This window comes from Megalobrama amblycephala, linkage group LG12 (assembly GCF_018812025.1).
Source record: "Megalobrama amblycephala isolate DHTTF-2021 linkage group LG12, ASM1881202v1, whole genome shotgun sequence".
Classification (NCBI taxonomy): domain Eukaryota; kingdom Metazoa; phylum Chordata; class Actinopteri; order Cypriniformes; family Xenocyprididae; genus Megalobrama; species Megalobrama amblycephala.
In genome coordinates, this window is record NC_063055.1 from 13,768,000 (window position 1) to 13,788,070 (window position 20,071).

General features: G+C 33.4%; 2 protein-coding genes across 51 annotated transcripts; both read right to left on the minus strand.

Annotated features, from left to right (window-relative positions):
- Window positions 1-742: 742 nt before the first annotated feature.
- On the minus strand, window positions 743-4,445 carry si:dkeyp-82a1.6 (torsin-1A-interacting protein 2). The gene is made up of 8 exons (XM_048208945.1): window positions 4,253-4,445; window positions 3,316-3,456; window positions 3,042-3,212; window positions 2,775-2,966; window positions 2,546-2,650; window positions 2,264-2,377; window positions 2,035-2,094; window positions 743-1,958 (listed from the first exon to the last, which is right to left on the minus strand). Exons 1-8 carry the CDS (start codon window positions 4,323-4,325, stop codon window positions 1,162-1,164), a joined length of 1,653 nt encoding a protein of 550 aa, XP_048064902.1. The 5' UTR covers window positions 4,326-4,445; the 3' UTR covers window positions 743-1,161.
- Window positions 4,446-4,553: 108 nt separating this feature from the next.
- Window positions 4,554-19,434, minus strand: zgc:112962 (uncharacterized protein LOC548348 homolog). 50 transcript variants are annotated; one of them, XM_048208909.1, is made up of 32 exons: window positions 19,275-19,434; window positions 18,995-19,079; window positions 18,399-18,446; window positions 18,081-18,173; window positions 17,872-17,910; window positions 17,349-17,417; window positions 16,896-16,964; window positions 15,292-15,360; window positions 14,820-14,918; window positions 14,613-14,651; window positions 14,044-14,142; window positions 13,563-13,661; window positions 13,356-13,394; window positions 12,837-12,905; window positions 12,342-12,440; window positions 12,135-12,173; window positions 11,616-11,684; window positions 11,102-11,200; window positions 10,635-10,733; window positions 10,431-10,469; window positions 9,882-9,980; window positions 9,670-9,708; window positions 9,121-9,219; window positions 8,673-8,741; window positions 8,190-8,288; window positions 7,723-7,821; window positions 7,519-7,557; window positions 7,000-7,068; window positions 6,520-6,588; window positions 6,263-6,316; window positions 5,895-5,969; window positions 4,554-5,743 (listed from the first exon to the last, which is right to left on the minus strand). In XM_048208909.1, exons 2-32 carry the CDS (start codon window positions 19,014-19,016, stop codon window positions 4,965-4,967), a joined length of 2,886 nt encoding a protein of 961 aa, XP_048064866.1. In that variant the 5' UTR covers window positions 19,017-19,079; window positions 19,275-19,434; the 3' UTR covers window positions 4,554-4,964. The 50 variants fall into 50 exon arrangements, with proteins under 50 accessions (XP_048064866.1, XP_048064859.1, XP_048064857.1 ...); XM_048208902.1 differs by having other exon boundaries at window positions 16,866-16,964; XM_048208900.1 differs by having other exon boundaries at window positions 17,319-17,417.
- Between the last annotated feature and the right edge of the window lie 637 nt (window positions 19,435-20,071).

The following is a 20,071-nucleotide window of genomic DNA, read 5'->3' on the forward strand; positions in this document are numbered from 1 at the left end:
TTTGTGTTTATAAAGCATATACAGTTGGTTTTTTTTCGAAAATGACAGATTGTTTCGCTAGATAAGACCCTTATTCCTCGTCTGGTATCGTTTAAAGCTTTTTGAAGCTGCACTGAAACTGTAATTTTGACTGTCTGGAGGCCATTGAAGTCCACTATAAGGAGAATAATCCTGGAATGTTTTCATCAAAAACCTTAATTTCTTTTCGACTGAAGAAAGAAAGACATGAACATCTTGGATGACATGAGGGTGAGTAAATTATCAGGAAAATTTTATTTGAAAGTGGACTAATCCTTTAATAGCAAGCCACTTAATATAAAGACTTTTAATACACAGTATTTTTCTAAAATTAAGTTTTAATAGTATTTTCATGCCCTGACATGTGAAACCTAGAAGCTTCAAAGGACTGGTATAGGAAGAATGCAGCCTTCAGTTTGAGAAGCACCCATCTTAACCACCTTTTTCCAAGAGAGGCTGCTCACTGCAGAGCTAATATTATATTATGTCCCCTGCACTGGACATATATGTGGAGCTAGACAGTCAAACTACACCCTAACCCTACCAATAACTCTATCGCTCCACCCATTAGGTCCACAAAGGTGGAGCTGGACTAGGTCAAGGTCCACCCATTATGTCCAGAAAGGGGAGCTCTGCAGTGAGCAGCACTTGTTTATCCATTTGAAAACAACTATGACAAAACAGAATTATCAAGGACAAGAAAATGAAAACTCACAATAAGAAAACAAATATAGACTGACTTTTAATTATTATAAAACTTATTCAAGCAAATAAATGAGCCCAAACTACATTTTGATTGATAAAAAGAGTTTAGTTTCAGAGCTTAACTTCAAAAATCAGTGCAAAACTTCATTTATTACCGCACTTGGCCTTGGGAAGAAATGTACAACTGTAAGCCAAATGCTGTTGGATTATTATTATGATCAAGTGTCTGCCTTCACACACATATTATCTAAGAAAACAAAACCAAAATTGAGTCAAATACAAAGCCATTTGTATAAAATATTTATAAACAAACACATTTTTAAAAACCTCTTTGGAATAAACATCTATGTACATTTATATGGTCCTTGGACTCAAAACTCTACAAAATTACATATCCAGCCCAATACAGTGATTCAATCTTATGATTTTCTGTGAAGATTAGTCCCTACATCCCTGCTGTTCAATTTTCTCCACTGGAGCCACCGGCAGGATGACGTGAGAAATTCTGCTCCACAATCCACTCAGTTTATCCACGTCCATTTGATTAAACTTAGCAGATGTATCTGAGGAGACAAACTTCTGCTTTATGTGGTCATACACCATGTCCTCCACTACACTCAGATTGGCATCTTGGTCTATGGCATTCACCGAAAGCATCACAGTGAAGACAAGGAAAACCTTTTTGTAAGCTGCATTCTCGTGGTCACAGTAACGATAGAAAATGAGAGTAGATCCAGGAGGGAGCTCCTCAAAACGGTGCACAACAGCTGCAGGTTTATCACCTTCAAAAGCTTCCTTCAGCGCCTCATCTATCTCCAGCTTGACCTGATCACTGTCTTTTGCGCTTTTGGTGGTCCCATCGATTTCTAAGATTGAAGCGTTACGGAATTTGGAGTACGCCATGGCTAAGTCTTGAGCAAGGCAGCTCAACGTCCTTTCAGCCTGAAGGCCAGCAGTCAGAATTACGCTGACCGGTTCAGTGGGATTGATTGTGCCCAGGTGACTCTTAAGATGTTTCCCACTCCTAATCCAGAACTCTTTATGTTGACCGGGGAAACGTTTCTTTAAAGCAGTTAATTCCAGATCAAATTTCTCCTTTGTTTCAGAATGGGACCTGTCAGTTTGAGGCAAATATGACCATAGAAATATCTTATAGGCTAAAAAGCCCAAAGCAATCAGCAATCCTGCCAGTATCAGAAACCGCAGAAGAATCTTGCACATGTACCACAACCAGCCTAGAAAAACATGCATAACAAAGAGTGAATGTGAGACAAATCTTCTTGCGAAATAGATGAAAGCAACAAAAAATACCTCGAGAGGAAGAGACTGGACTTGTTTTTGAGATGACTGGTTTCTGCAAATTCTTCAGTTCTTGAAAACAAAGTAAAAGAATTATGATCTACAAATTCTTAAATATTATCCATTTTTCTTTACCGGCAATTTTTCTTAATAGACTAAATTATGAATGTAAAAATTATTATAAAATTATTTTTCCAAGTAATAAAATATGAGAAAACTGAGTGACAATTACAGTTTTTACCCATTTTTTTGTGTTGAGCGGTTTGATTTGCAATGGGACGTTTAAATGTTTGGTAGACGTTGATCATCGGGGGTTTAGGTGGGCATCTGTTCCAGTTCCCAGGACAAGGGGCATCTAGAGATGGGATATAAACTTTGATCAATTAAAATTCATGAAAAATTGTAACATATACAGTAAGAACATTATTAAGCATCATAATGTGCACTTTTACCAATGAAAATATGCTTAGTATAATTTTATTTATATAATTACAATAGAAATACAAAAGAAAACTTTACACACTTTTGTCTTTCTCTGTAATGAGATTCTGATTCAGGCTATTCTTATTTCTCATTCTTGAAGCATCTTGTAGGATTTCCAGTGGTACAGTCCGCAAACTAGCGGGATCTGCAATGAAAACAATCCTTGTGAGTAAAATCAAATACATGAACTGACATATCTATGCATTTCAATGCAAATGGGTTGTGCATTATTTGGAAACTGAAAGGTAATTTCATTAATGATAACAAACCTAAAGATGTTGTGTTTGGTCTGAAATTTTCTGTTCCAGTTTTAGTTTTGTGGATCTTAGCATCCATAGTTATTTGACGAATGGGCATTTGGTTGCCCAGGGTTTGGTTTGGTCTCCCCTCATGTTTCAGATTTTCTCCCCATGCACAGGCAGGATGCTTTTCTACTGTCCCAGACTGGGCTGAGGAATCCACTGAAGGAATATAGCACAACCTGCTTAATATTATTTGACTAACACTTAATGCTTGTTTCTCAAATAGCATCTTACCTTTTAAACTAGGCTCACAGTCCTCCCCATCCTCCTCATCGGAGTTCATATCTTGATCCTGGTCTTCATCCTCACCCATCTCCACATCTGCGTGTTTAAATCCATCACCGCTCTCATTTGTATCACTTGCTTTCTCTGTCTCGCCAAGCTTTTGCATCTTAACAGGGGTTTCTGTGTTGGATTAATAAAAATGAGTACACACATTAGCATAACAAATATGCTTTGCCTGAGAAACAAAATGTAAGACGACATTTTTAAATTTAATTTGACATACCATCATCATCCTCCTTCTCGTGGTTCTTGGACTCTTCGGACTCCTTGGATCCATTGACAGCTCTGGATGCCTCATCATCTTCCCTCATATTCCGGGATCTTTTTAGTGGGGGTCTGGGTTTAAGATCAGCACTGTATAAAGCTAAGAAATGATGAACCGAGAAATTATCGTATAGAAATATACCAACAAACAACAATTTTTTTTTGTTAAGTACTTTGCTTTTGCATCAGCGGAAACTGACACAGTGACAACCGATTTCGGCGCGATCTTTATCAAGTAAACAGAGATATATCAACAACTGGACGTTTTTATCTTTAATAATAGCCTTAAAAGAAATGTTTACAAAATGTTAATTTTACATTAAACGACTTGTTGAGAATATGTGTTAAAATAATGAAACTATTAGCTAGCTTATATGCTCAAGCTAACCAGTGGATATTTTAACAATTTAGCCTAGTTGGCGAATTCCAACTATTTAATTATATATAACTTATGTTTTACATAAAGAGACAGAGAGTTAGCTTTGAAAGAACATTGTTGTTTTATAACGAGCATGCGTGGTTCACAAACGCATGAGAATCTGAAAGCAAATGGCAAAGCTTAACGTTATCACAAAAAACCGCTATACTAAACTTGATGTACGGAGACACTGCCTTGAAATAATTTGTTTAGCATATTATTGACAATAACAAATAATGTAAAGACAGACGGACGAGTCCAGAATCTAAACTCAAACAGCAAGGTTTACACTAAGCAACGTTATAGATAGCTTTTTATATTGAGAATGAAACCCCTAACAAAAACATATTCGCCGTGCATTACAGTTTCGCTCTTTTGGCAAAAGATAATATTTCTGGCAGGTAAGTTAAGTAGCATTTGGTTCAATTGACATTTCTGTAGTATATTAAGTCACGTTAAGACTTTTATAAAGTCAAACCTGGCCTAGGTGCATGTCTGGTGCTTCTCCTCCTCGTTGTAGATCCATTTTCTTTAGAATCACCCGAATCCATTTGCTTTATATATCGCAGTTTCTGACAAACTTTTTTCTTTTCCTATGCAGCTGAAACCGGAAGGCGGAACATTAATGGTGGTCTTCGTCGGAGCGACTTCAGCGGAACACAACTTCACTGCCGGAAATAGTTCAAAAATAGTTTCATTTCATAAAAACGCGTTAGTAGCTAAACAGCATTTGTCTCTGATCCGTCACAAACGTGTCAAAGGAAGCACAATAGAGCAGATGCATTTATTAAGGCACGTTTACTTTCTTTAATAAATCTTTAAAGTAGGAAAAAAATCAGTCATTCACCAAATATATTACACGTTCATCCTTGCTCAACCACATTTACAGATTAAAAAGAACTTTAATTCAAGACATAATTTAGATACAAATAGATCTACACAAATAAAAGCAATACAAATGGGAAAATGACTTCGTTTTATCCTTCTATAAATTTCATAATCTGAAAAGTTATAATTTAATATGAAAGAAGGAAAATTGTGAGGCCCCTCATTCATACAGCAGCGCATCCCAATATGCATCTTCTTCACCTCTTTTTTTCAAAGTATGGGCCCTCATTTGTGAGGCAGCTCATGAGTATCGTATTTAAAGTAGCAATTTGTGCAACAACAAATAAAGTCGAATAACTATTTCAAAATGATTTGTCACAGTCCCCACAGCCCTGTTGTTCAATTGTCTCTTCTGCAGCCACTGGCAAGATGAGATGTGAAATTCTGCTCCACAGTCCACTCAGTTTGTCCACATCCATTTCATTAAACGTAGCTAACTTGTCTGAGGAGACAAACTTCTGTTTTACGTGCTCTTGAACCATCTCCTCAACTCTCCCTAGACCGACATCGGATGGCACTTCCACTTCTGCATCAAGCATTACAGTAAAGGCCAGGAAGACGTTCTTATAAGCCGCATTCTCATGGTCACAGTAACGGTAAAAGATGAGAGTGGATCCAGGAGGGAGCTCCTCAAATCGGTGGATTACTGCAGCAAATGTTTTACCATCAAAGGCTTTTCTCAACTCACTATCAATGTCCAGCTTGACCTGATCACTGTCTTGTGATGCTTTACTTTTTCCATTGATGTTTAGAACTGAAGAGTTACGGGCAGTGGAAAAAGCTTGAGCCAAGCATCGAGCCAAACAACCAAGTGTCCTTTCAGCCCTGTGACCAGACGTAAGAATAAGGCTGACAGGTTCTGTGGGACGCTCAGTTTTCAGGTGGCGTCTGAGATGAATCTGACTCCTCCTCCAGAGTTCTGGCCGCTGATTTGGAAAGCTAGTCTTAAGTTTTTCCATTTCCTGATTGAACACATCCACCACATTAAACTCATTTGGTACAGGTGGAGTTGATTTAGGATGAAAAAAAATAGCATAAAAGATAGCTGCAAGTAGGACAGCAACACCAATCAATAACAGTTCTGTAAGAAAAGAAATTATTATTATTAGAGTGAAATTATTGGCTGCTTTTCTACGAAAATCATTTGACAGTCATTCTTCATAATAGTAAAGACTTCTTTTAGACAAGTAATTTCTTTATAGACGGTCAGAATGTAGAGAAGAACAACTTACTCTCATTCCCTCCCACTCTGATCTGTGGTTGTCTTTCTTGTGGAAGTTCAGAAGTGGCGGTATGTTGTAGTTGCTCTAAATGTAAAAAGCAAGCAACAGCTTTTAAAAGCAAGAACAAAACCCCATTTTTCAAATTACAACAATAATTCACTAAATCTATAGACATTAGATGCAAAATGTACATTTATAAAATGGCATACTGTAGGAGAATCACTTAAAGGGATAATTCACTGCTGACAAGATGGGCAAACCTAGCCCTACAACTAAAACATACAATAATAACACACAAAATAACAGTTAATACTTGACCTGACTCACTACATTCTTACATTTGCTTGTTCAGAGAACTTTTTGAAAACCAGACCTACCATCCTCTTTTTTAGTTCCAACATCTGGAGAAGAATCACCAGACAAGCCAACATCTGTAAAATAGCAGCAGAAGAGCAGTTTTAGCTATTTAGCTGAGAATGGCTGTTAAATCTCACAACTTTCTGATTCCTAACCTGATTCCAGTCTTACAACTACTTATAAATGACAACATATATTGATAACAACAAATGCAGTAATCTGCTTCATTCTAAGAAAAAAAAAAAACCTCCTGTCTTCTCAAGTTTACTGATGTTACCTTCATCCACTTTTTCTGTAGTTTCAGGTTTAGGTTCAGATTGTGGATCGTTCCTGGGCTGAGTCTTCTCTGTGTGTCAGACCAAAAAAAGTATATATCATTGTGAGCGTAAACAGCACTATGAAGCATTACAGCAAACTTTAAATCTGTAATGGTCATAAACTTCGACTACATGCCACACTTATATCCTCTTTTAATATGTTTTAATTCTTTATTATATTATATTATATTATATTATATTATATTATATTATATTATATTATATTATATTATAAAACTTAATAAAACATACTGCAGGCAAAAAATAATAATTCACCTATTATTGGCTGTTAATTCTCACTACTTTCTGATTCCTAAACTGATTCCAGTCTTACAACTGCTTATAAATGACAACATATATTGATAACAACAAATGCAGTAATCTGCTTCATTCTAAGAAAAAAAAAAAACCTCCTGTCTTCTCAAGTTTACTGATGTTACCTTCATCCACTTTTTCTGTAGTTTCAGGTTTAGGTTCAGATTGTGGATCGTTCCTGGGCTGAGTCTTCTCTGTGTGTCAGACCAAAAAAAGTATATATCATTGTGAGCGTAAACAGCACTATGAAGCATTACAGCAAACTTTAAATCTGTAATGGTCATAAACTTCGACTACATGCCACACTTATATCCTCACACTTATATCCTATATTATATTATTTTATATTATAAGACATTATAAAACTTAATAAAACATACTGCAGGCAAAATAATAATTCACCTAATCTACAAATAAGATACTAAAATACACAAAAATTATTTAATGTCATGTACTACAGGCGAAACAACTTTATCTCAGCAATAAATTGAAGACGTGCAATTAATATCACACAAAATAAAAGTTGATACTTGACCCATGACTCCCTACATTCTTATATTTCCCTGTTCAGAGACCATTATGACGAACATTACTTTTGTTTGAATCAAAAAGCGTGATCATAATTTCCTGTAAACTAGACTTGCCTTCCTTTTTAGGTGCAGAATTACCAGACGAGTCAACAGCTGTAAAGTAGTAGAAGAGCAGTTTTAGCTATTTAGCTGAGAATGGCTGTTAAATCTCACAATTTTCTGATTCCTAAACTGATTCCAGTCTTACAACTACTTATAAATGACAACATATATTGATAACAACAAATGCAGTAATCTGCTTCATTCTAAGAAAAATACCTCCTGTCTTCTCAAGTTTACTGATGTTACCTTCATCCACTTTATTTGTAGTTTCAGGTTTAGGTTCAGATTGTGGATCGTTCCTGGGCTGAGTCTTCTCTGTGTGTCAGACCAAAAAAAGTATATATCATTGTGAGCGTAAACAGCACTATGAAGCATTACAGCAAACTTAAAATCTGTAATGGTCATAAACTTCAACTACATGCCACACTTATATCCTCTTTTAATATAATATAATAAAGAATTAAAACATATTATATTATATTATATTATATTATATTATATTATATAAAACTTAATAAAACATACTGCAGGCAAAAAATAATAATTCACCTATTATTGGCTGTTAATTCTCACTACTTTCTGATTCCTAACCTGATTCCAGTCTTACAACTGCTTATAAATGACAACATATATTGATAACAACAAATGCAGTAATCTGCTTCATTCTAAGAAAAAAAAAATACCTCCTGTCTTCTCAAGTTTACTGATGTTACCTTCATCCACTTTTTCTGTAGTTTCAGGTTTCGGTTCAGATTGTGGATCGTTCCTGGGCTGAGTCTTCTCTGTGTGTCAGACCAAAAAAAAAAAAATATAATTGTGAGCGTAAACAGCACTATGAAGCATTACAGCAAACTTAAAATCTGTAATGGTCATAAACTTCAACTACATGCCACACTTATATCCTCTTTTAATATAATATAATAAAGAATTAAAACATATTATATTATATTATATTATATAAAACTTAATAAAACATACTGCAGGCAAAAAATAATAATTCACCTATTATTGGCTGTTAATTCTCACTACTTTCTGATTCCTAACCTGATTCCAGTCTTACAACTACTTATAAATGACAACATATATTGATAACAACAAATGCAGTAATCTGCTTCATTCTAAGAAAAAAAAAAAACCTCCTGTCTTCTCAAGTTTACTGATGTTACCTTCATCCACTTTATTTGTAGTTTCAGGTTTAGGTTCAGATTGTGGATCGTTCCTGAGCTGAGTCTTCTCTGTGTGTCAGACCAAAAAAAAAAATATATCATTGTGAGCGTAAACAGCACTATGAAGCATTACAGCAAACTTAAAATCTGTAATGGTCATAAACTTCAACTACATGCCACACTTATATCCTCTTTTAATATAATATAATAAAGAATTAAAACATATTATATTATATTATATTATATTATATTATATTATATTATATTATATAAAACTTAATAAAACATACTGCAGGCAAAAAAGAATAATTCACCTATTATTGGCTGTTAATTCTCACTACTTTCTGATTCCTAACCTGATTCCAGTCTTACAACTACTTATAAATGACAACATATATTGATAACAACAAATGCAGTAATCTGCTTCATTCTAAGAAAAAAAAAAAACCTCCTGTCTTCTCAAGTTTACTGATGTTACCTTCATCCACTTTATTTGTAGTTTCAGGTTTAGGTTCAGATTGTGGATCGTTCCTGGGCTGAGTCTTCTCTGTGTGTCAGACCAAAAAAAGTATATATCATTGTGAGCGTAAACAGCACTATGAAGCATTACAGCAAACTTTAAATCTGTAATGGTCATAAACTTCGACTACATGCCACACTTATATCCTCACACTTATATTATATTATATTATATTATATTATAAGACATTATAAGACTTAATAAAACATACTGCAGGCAAAAAAAAATAATTCACCTAATCTACAAATAAGATACTAAAATACACAAAAATTATTTAATGTCATGTACTACAGGCGAAACAACTTTATCTCAGCAATAAATTGAAGACGTGCAATTAATATCACACAAAATAAAAGTTTATACTTGACCCATGACTCCCTACATTCTTATATTTCCCTGTTCAGAGACCATTATGACGAACATTACTTTTGTTTGAATCAAAAAGCGTGATCATAATTTCCTGTAAACTAGACTTGCCTTCCTTTTTAGGTGCAGAATTACCAGACGAGTCAACAGCTGTAAAGTAGAAGTAGAAGAGCAGTTTTAGCTATTTAGCTGAGAATGGCTGTTAATTCTCACTACTTTCTGATTCCTAACCTGATTCCAGTCTTACAACTACTTATAAATGACAACATATATTGATAACAACAAATGCAGTAATCTGCTTCATTCTAAGAAAAAAAAAAAACCTCCTGTCTTCTCAAGTTTACTGATGTTACCTTCATCCACTTTATTTGTAGTTTCAGGTTTAGGTTCAGATTGTGGATCGTTCCTGGGCTGAGTCTTCTCTGTGTGTCAGACCAAAAAAAGTATATATCATTGTGAGCGTAAACAGCACTATGAAGCATTACAGCAAACTTTAAATCTGTAATGGTCATAAACTTCGACTACATGCCACACTTATATCCTCACACTTATATCCTATATTATATTATTTTATATTATAAGACATTATAAAACTTAATAAAACATACTGCAGGCAAAATAATAATTCACCTAATCTACAAATAAGATACTAAAATACACAAAAATTATTTAATGTCATGTACTACAGGCGAAACAACTTTATCTCAGCAATAAATTGAAGACGTGCAATTAATATCACACAAAATAAAAGTTGATACTTGACCCATGACTCCCTACATTCTTATATTTCCCTGTTCAGAGACCATTATGACGAACATTACTTTTGTTTGAATCAAAAAGCGTGATCATAATTTCCTGTAAACTAGACTTGCCTTCCTTTTTAGGTGCAGAATTACCAGACGAGTCAACAGCTGTAAAGTAGTAGAAGAGCAGTTTTAGCTATTTAGCTGAGAATGGCTGTTAAATCTCACAATTTTCTGATTCCTAAACTGATTCCAGTCTTACAACTACTTATAAATGACAACATATATTGATAACAACAAATGCAGTAATCTGCTTCATTCTAAGAAAAATACCTCCTGTCTTCTCAAGTTTACTGATGTTACCTTCATCCACTTTATTTGTAGTTTCAGGTTTAGGTTCAGATTGTGGATCGTTCCTGGGCTGAGTCTTCTCTGTGTGTCAGACCAAAAAAAGTATATATCATTGTGAGCGTAAACAGCACTATGAAGCATTACAGCAAACTTAAAATCTGTAATGGTCATAAACTTCAACTACATGCCACACTTATATCCTCTTTTAATATAATATAATAAAGAATTAAAACATATTATATTATATTATATTATATTATATTATATTATATAAAACTTAATAAAACATACTGCAGGCAAAAAATAATAATTCACCTATTATTGGCTGTTAATTCTCACTACTTTCTGATTCCTAACCTGATTCCAGTCTTACAACTGCTTATAAATGACAACATATATTGATAACAACAAATGCAGTAATCTGCTTCATTCTAAGAAAAAAAAAAAACCTCCTGTCTTCTCAAGTTTACTGATGTTACCTTCATCCACTTTATTTGTAGTTTCAGGTTTAGGTTCAGATTGTGGATCGTTCCTGAGCTGAGTCTTCTCTGTGTGTCAGACCAAAAAAAAAAATATATCATTGTGAGCGTAAACAGCACTATGAAGCATTACAGCAAACTTAAAATCTGTAATGGTCATAAACTTCAACTACATGCCACACTTATATCCTCTTTTAATATAATATAATAAAGAATTAAAACATATTATATTATATTATATTATATTATATTATATTATATTATATTATATTATATAAAACTTAATAAAACATACTGCAGGCAAAAAAGAATAATTCACCTATTATTGGCTGTTAATTCTCACTACTTTCTGATTCCTAACCTGATTCCAGTCTTACAACTACTTATAAATGACAACATATATTGATAACAACAAATGCAGTAATCTGCTTCATTCTAAGAAAAAAAAAAAAACCTCCTGTCTTCTCAAGTTTACTGATGTTACCTTCATCCACTTTATTTGTAGTTTCAGGTTTAGGTTCAGATTGTGGATCGTTCCTGGGCTGAGTCTTCTCTGTGTGTCAGACCAAAAAAAGTATATATCATTGTGAGCGTAAACAGCACTATGAAGCATTACAGCAAACTTTAAATCTGTAATGGTCATAAACTTCGACTACATGCCACACTTATATCCTCACACTTATATTATATTATATTATATTATATTATAAGACATTATAAGACTTAATAAAACATACTGCAGGCAAAAAAAAATAATTCACCTAATCTACAAATAAGATACTAAAATACACAAAAATTATTTAATGTCATGTACTACAGGCGAAACAACTTTATCTCAGCAATAAATTGAAGACGTGCAATTAATATCACACAAAATAAAAGTTTATACTTGACCCATGACTCCCTACATTCTTATATTTCCCTGTTCAGAGACCATTATGACGAACATTACTTTTGTTTGAATCAAAAAGCGTGATCATAATTTCCTGTAAACTAGACTTGCCTTCCTTTTTAGGTGCAGAATTACCAGACGAGTCAACAGCTGTAAAGTAGAAGTAGAAGAGCAGTTTTAGCTATTTAGCTGAGAATGGCTGTTAAATCTCACAACTTTCTGATTCCTAAACTGATTCCAGTCTTACAACTACTTATAAATGAAAACATATATTGATAACAACAAATGCAGTAATCTGCTTCATTCTAAGAAAAATACCTCCTGTCTTCTCAAGTTTACTGATGTTACCTTCATCCACTTTTTCTGTAGTTTCAGGTTTCGGTTCAGATTGTGGATCGTTCCTGGGCTGAGTCTTCTCTGTGTGTCAGACCAAAAAAAGTATATATCATTGTGAGCGTAAACAGCACTATGAAGCATTACAGCAAACTTTAAATCTGTAATGGTCATAAACTTCGACTACATGCCACACTTATATCCTCTTTTAATATGTTTTAATTCTTTATTATATTATATTATATTATATTATATTATATTATATTATATTATAAAACTTAATAAAACATACTGCAGGCAAAAAATAATAATTCACCTATTATTGGCTGTTAATTCTCACTACTTTCTGATTCCTAAACTGATTCCAGTCTTACAACTGCTTATAAATGACAACATATATTGATAACAACAAATGCAGTAATCTGCTTCATTCTAAGAAAAAAAAAAAACCTCCTGTCTTCTCAAGTTTACTGATGTTACCTTCATCCACTTTTTCTGTAGTTTCAGGTTTAGGTTCAGATTGTGGATCGTTCCTGGGCTGAGTCTTCTCTGTGTGTCAGACCAAAAAAAGTATATATCATTGTGAGCGTAAACAGCACTATGAAGCATTACAGCAAACTTTAAATCTGTAATGGTCATAAACTTCGACTACATGCCACACTTATATCCTCACACTTATATCCTATATTATATTATTTTATATTATAAGACATTATAAAACTTAATAAAACATACTGCAGGCAAAATAATAATTCACCTAATCTACAAATAAGATACTAAAATACACAAAAATTATTTAATGTCATGTACTACAGGCGAAACAACTTTATCTCAGCAATAAATTGAAGACGTGCAATTAATATCACACAAAATAAAAGTTGATACTTGACCCATGACTCCCTACATTCTTATATTTCCCTGTTCAGAGACCATTATGACGAACATTACTTTTGTTTGAATCAAAAAGCGTGATCATAATTTCCTGTAAACTAGACTTGCCTTCCTTTTTAGGTGCAGAATTACCAGACGAGTCAACAGCTGTAAAGTAGAAGTAGAAGAGCAGTTTTAGCTATTTAGCTGAGAATGGCTGTTAAATCTCACAATTTTCTGATTCCTAAACTGATTCCAGTCTTACAACTACTTATAAATGACAACATATATTGATAACAACAAATGCAGTAATCTGCTTCATTCTCAGAAAAATACCTCCTGTCTTCTCAAGTTTACTGATGTTACCTTCATCCACTTTTTCTGTAGTTTCAGGTTTCGGTTCAGATTGTGGATCGTTCCTGGGCTGAGTCTTCTCTGTGTGTCAGACCAAAAAAAGTATATATCGTTGTGAGTGTAAACAGCACTATGAAGCATTACAGCAAACTTTAACTCTGTAATGGTCATAAACTTCAACTACATGCCACACTTATATCCTCTTTTAATATACTTTTTAATTCTTTATTATATTATATTATATTATATTATATTATATTATATTATATTATATTATATTATATTATATATAAAACTTAATAAAACATACTGCAGGCAAAAAATAATAATTCACCTATTATTGGCTGTTAATTCTCACTACTTTCTGATTCCTAACCTGATTCCAGTCATACAACTGCTTATAAATGACAACATATATTGATAACAACAAATGCAGTAATCTGCTTCATTCTAAGAAAAATACCTCCTGTCTTCTCAAGTTTACTGATGTTACCTTCATCCACTTTTTCTGTAGTTTCAGGTTTCGGTTCAGATTGTGGATCGTTCCTGGGCTGAGTCTTCTCTGTGTGTCAGACCAAAAAAAGTATATATCATTGTGAGCGTAAACAGCACTATGAAGCATTCCAGCAAACTTTAAATCTGTAATGGTCATAAACTTCGACTACATGCCACACTTATATCCTCACACTTATATCCTATATTATATTATATTATATTATATTATAAGACATTATAAGATGTTATAAAACTTAATAAAACATACTGCAGGCAAAAAAAATAATTCACCTAATCTACAAATAAGATACTAAAATGCACAAAAATTATTTAATGTCATGTACTGCAGGCGAAACAACTTTATTTATCTCAGCAATAAATTGAAGACGTGCAATTAATATCACACAAAATAAAAGTTTATACTTGACCCATGACTCCCTACATTCTTATATTTCCCTGTTCAGAGACCATTAAGACGAACATTACTTTTGTTTGAATCAAAAAGCGTGATCATAATTTCCTGTAAACTAGACTTGCCTTCCTTTTTAGGTGCAGAATTACCAGACGAGTCAACAGCTGTAAAGTAGAAGTAGAAGAGCAGTTTTAGCTATTTAGCTGAGAATGGCTGTTAAATCTCACAACTTTCTGATTCCTAAACTGATTCCAGTCTTACAACTACTTATAAATGACAACATATATTGATAACAACAAATGCAGTAATCTCCTTCATTCTAAGAAAAATACCTCCTGTCTTCTCAAGTTTACTGATGTTACCTTCATCCACTTTTTCTGTAGTTTCAGGTTTAGGTTCAGATTGTGGATCGTTCCTGAGCTGAGTCTTCTCTGTGTGTCAGACCAAAAAAAGTATATATCATTGTGAGCGTAAACAGCACTATGAAGCATTACAGCAAACTTTAAATCTGTAATGGTCATAAACTTCGACTACATGCCACACTTATATCCTCTTTTAATATGTTTTAATTCTTTATTATATTATATTATATTATATTATAAAACTTAATAAAACATACTGCAGGCAAAAAATAATAATTCACCTATTATTGGCTGTTAATTCTCACTACTTTCTGATTCCTAACCTGATTCCAGTCTTACAACTGCTTATAAATGACAACATATATTGATAACAACAAATGCAGTAATCTGCTTCATTCTAAAAAAAAAAAACCTCCTGTCTTCTCAAGTTTACTGATGTTACCTTCATCCACTTTTTCTGTAGTTTCAGGTTTAGGTTCAGATTGTGGATCGTTCCTGGGCTGAGTCTTCTCTGTGTGTCAGACCAAAAAAAGTATATATCATTGTGAGCGTAAACAGCACTATGAAGCATTACAGCAAACTTTAAATCTGTAATGGTCATAAACTTCAACTACATGCCACACTTATATCCTCTTTTAATATGTTTTAATTCTTTATTATATTATATTATATTATATTATATTATATTATATTATATTATATTATATTATATTATATTATATAAAACTTAATAAAACATACTGCAGGCAAAAAATAATAATTCACCTATTATTGGCTGTTAATTTTCACTACTTTCTGATTCCTAACCTGATTCATCGGAAATCGGGCCCGATCACGTGATTTCAGACTCGATCGGAATCGGACGTTACCTCCCGATCAGGACTCGGATATATATGTATTAGGGGTGCAACGGTTCTCAGTAAAAAATCAAACCGTACGGTTCTCCACTTACGGTTAGGTACGCACTTGCACCGCGGTCCACCTCGAATGACGACGCATCTATTGGTTAATATGGTTTGTTTAAAATAGCAACGTGGAAAACAGACAGACAGAGTTCAGATAATGTATGTTTCAGTCGATGGATGCGCAAAACGTTACAACAACGATAATCAGAAAGCGTGGACAAAACAGTCACTCTTTGTAAACTGTTAACTGCGAGTGCCATATGCTCTAATGTCCAGTCATTTACGCCGTCATCACCCGGGTGTAGATACAGGTGAGACCTGAACAGCACACGTTGCTATCTGTGTTTAAACTAAACTCATTTAAGCCTTGCTGATTTAAACCTTCAAGAACAAGACGCGAAAGAGAGCTCGCGCGCTGTGAGAAGATTTGTGTGCGCTCATCCGAAGCGCGCACACGCTTATTTCAGTCAGCGCGCAAATACTGAGTTCTCTTTCAAGTCTTGCGCTTCAGCGGACAAATTCATACAAAAATTATGTCAACATGCCCGTCTTAGCGAGTATCCGAGCAAACATAGTCGGTTATGTCTTAAGTGAACGTATATTAGTCGAGAAAGACAGTGCATGTGTAACAGTATATGTACTGGATCGTGCATGTCTTATAGGGAAAAAAAACTATTCCTGCTGCCTGTTTATAATGTTAAATCAAACAACAAATAACAAAGAAATCACTCACTGCTCTTGACTGAATAGTTTTTGTAACTTCAATAATGATTAATCTTTATTTATTTTATACAGTAAAGATAATATGCAGTGATATTTTATATTTGATTACTTTATCCATTTTCTGTACTTGAAAACTACTGTTAGATACCTGAAAAACCTGAAAAGCACTGTTCCTGGATCCTGGATCTGTTTTTTCGCTCTTCTTTATTCTTTTTCATGTATTATAGAAGTATCGGATCGGGACTCGGTATCGGTAGATACTCAAAATCAAATGACTCAGACTCGGACTCGAGGGCAAAAAAACGTGATCGGAACATCCCTAAAATGACAACATATATTGATAACAACAAATGCAGTAATCTGCTTCATTCTAAGAAAAAAAAAATACCTCCTGTCTTCTCAAGTTTACTGATGTTACCTTCATCCACTTTATTTGTAGTTTCAGGTTTAGGTTCAGATTGTGGATCGTTCCTGGGCTGAGTCTTCTCTGTGTGTCAGACCAAAAAAAGTATATATCATTGTGAGCGTAAACAGCACTATGAAGCATTACAGCAAACTTTAAATCTGTAATGGTCATAAACTTCGACTACATGCCACACTTATATCCTCACACTTATATCCTATATTATATTATATTATATTATATTATAAGACATTATAAGATGTTATAAAACTTAATAAAACATACTGCAGGCAAAAAATAATAATTCACCTATTATTGGCTGTTAATTCTCACTACTTTCTGATTCCTAACCTGATTCCAGTCTTACAACTACTTATAAATGACAACATATATTGATAACAACAAATGCAGTAATCTGCTTCATTCTCAGAAAAATACCTCCTGTCTTCTCAAGTTTACTGATGTTACCTTCATCCACTTTTTCTGTAGTTTCAGGTTTAGGTTCAGATTGTGGATCGTTCCTGGGCTGAGTCTTTTCTGTGTGTCAGACCAAAAAAAGTATATATCATTGTGAGCGTAAACAGCACTATGAAGCATTACAGCAAACTTTAAATCTGTAATGGTCATAAACTTCAACTACATGCCACACTTATATCCTCACACTTATATCCTATATTATATTATTTTATATTAGAAGACATTATAAAACTTAATAAAACATACTGCAGGCAAAATAATAATTCACCTAATCTACAAATAAGATACTAAAATACACAAAAATTATTTAATGTCATGTACTGCAGGCGAAACAACTTTATTTATCTCAGCAATAAATTGAAGACGTGCAATTAATATCACACAAAATAAAAGTTGATACTTGACCCATGACTCCCTACATTCTTATATTTTCCTGTTCAGAGACCATTAAGACGAACATTACTTTTGTTTTAATTAAAAAGCGTGATCATAATTTCCTGTAAACTAGACTTGCCTTCCTTTTTAGGTGCAGAATTACCAGACGAGTCAACAGCTGTAAAGTAGAAGTAGAAGAGCAGTTTTAGCTATTTAGCTGAGAATGGCTGTTAAATCTCACAATTTTCTGATTCCTAAACTGATTCCAGTCTTACAACTACTTATAAATGAAAACATATATTGATAACAACAAATGCAGTAATCTGCTTCATTCTAAGAAAAAAATACCTCCTTCACTCTTCACAGGTTTATTATTATCATTCTCTTTATCTACTTCTTTCATAGATTCAGGTTCAGAGTGAAGGACGTTCTGTGTCTCCTCTGTGTGTCAGACAAGAAAAAGTATATAGTTTTGTGTGCAATGACTGACTGTAAACAGCACAATAAACCGTTACAACAAACATTAAATCTATAATTGGTCATAAACTCGACGTCATGCTACACTTACATTCTCTTTATATATTTTTGTAACATGATAAAGAATTACAGTGCTGTACACAATTTTACACAACAATGATATGATATGCTGTATAAAAAACAACTCACTCTCATTCTCTGACATTCTGGTCTGTGGTTGGCTTTTTTGTGGAAGTCCTGAAGAGGCACAAATGTACAAAAATTATTTAATATAACATACTGCAGGCAAAATGGCTTCATTTATCACAAACGTGCAACAAATTTGAAACGTACAAATAATATCAAAATTAAATATAAATATCCACTAAAATCAAAATTAAAGTTAAAGTTAGAGGCAGCATGTTGTATTACAATTACAGTATCTTTAAAGGCCATTTTCTCAAGATGATTTTTTTCTCATGCACCAGGCCAAAAATCTCCACTAATGTAGCACTTGCATACACTAAACTTTCCAATTCTGTTCTATATCTATATTCAGACTGTTTTTATATAATCATTTGCCTTACTTATATAACATTTTATTCATTAAAAAAAACTTTTTTATTTTCCTGGCTGTTTACAGTATTTTCTGATTTATGGAGTGATATAAAGAGAGATTCAAATTCCCACTGTAAAAACATTTAATATGTCAGACAAGTGAACAAGTTATGGACGTGTATGCAAATTAGTCCATATTTAATTTGCATATTCAAACATAACATTTCTGAAACATTTGATATATTTACCAAAGTCGCCTTCGCTTGCCATTGCTCTTGCACAAATGCCTCCTTTATCAATGAGCTGAGTTGAAACAGAGCATTTAAAATGGACCTGAATGTAGAAACAACACCACATTAACACACATATAAACCACAAATGCTCCAGTAACATGAAAGTGCAGGCAGTTAATAAGAGAGTAGCATTATAACCTGAAATACAGCAAACACGGTGCTAAAAAAAAACTATATTGACACGTAGAACAAACACCTCTAAAACTTGTTATTCTAGTCTGAAACACATACTCACCTATTATCTACCTGTCACCACTTTAAGATAATATTTCGGATTTTGCCCTATCGGACAAGTCACACGTCCAAACATAAATGCGCCAGTTCCGGGTGGCGCTAGGAACTTTTTGATTTAGTGAATTGTTTCCTTCGGACGTTTACTGAAGAGGGACATCATGTACGCTAGCCGCTAGCCCAAGGGGCAAATCACATTTCTTCAAATAGAGGAATTATCAATTGTTAAATTGAAAAAATATTATACAAATAATAAATTACTTTTTATTATTTTTTTATATTACGAATTTAAGGCGTGGGGTTCATAAACGTTAAAAGTTTTCTAAAAGAGTTTCAACGATTTATTGACATTCTTATTCTTCATAAATCTTAAGCCACTAAAAACTACATAGATATATTTAGAACAGACTGGGTCTTCATAAATTTAGCCTTATCTACAAGATAATTAATCCGACTAAATATGTAGTTTACAATACTGTTATTTTTCTGAATTTCCCATGAGCCCCCTCCCCTCCACAAAATAATCACTTCATATAATACAATCCAAAAATCGTATATTTATATTTTTAATTATTTTTTAAATAGTTTTGTTTATGCATGCCTTGTTCACAACCTTAGAGAGAAACAATTTCTGACATTTTTTTTCTTAGAAGAAACTGTGTCAGGAATAAAAGCTTTAGACCATTTCTGGGACCAAATTCTTTAAAAAGGCATCAACATTTAGAGTAGTATGAATATTCCCTTAATTTCAAGTGCACACATTATGCATCCATGTTGCAGCAATCTAGTAGAATGCACACT

Bases quoted from the DNA above. Each gene is read 5' to 3' on its own strand.
- si:dkeyp-82a1.6 (XM_048208945.1), bottom strand. From the start codon at position 4,325: ATGGATTCGGGTGATTCTAAAGAAAATGGATCTACAACGAGGAGGAGA. The intron at 2,967-3,041 runs GTAAGATGCTAT...ATATTCCTTCAG, and splicing joins CTGTGAGCCTAGTTTAAAAG to TGGATTCCTCAGCCCAGTCT. The intron at 2,095-2,263 runs GTAAAAACTGTA...TTTGTTTTCAAG, and splicing joins CGCTCAACACAAAAAAATGG to AACTGAAGAATTTGCAGAAA.
- zgc:112962 (XM_048208889.1), bottom strand. From the start codon at position 19,016: ATGGCAAGCGAAGGCGACTTTG. The intron at 11,201-11,615 runs GTAACATCAGTA...TCTGACACACAG, and splicing joins TACAAATAAAGTGGATGAAG to AGAAGACTCAGCTCAGGAAC. The intron at 9,709-9,881 runs GTTTTTTTTTTT...TCTACTTTACAG, and splicing joins TAAACTTGAGAAGACAGGAG to CTGTTGACTCGTCTGGTAAT.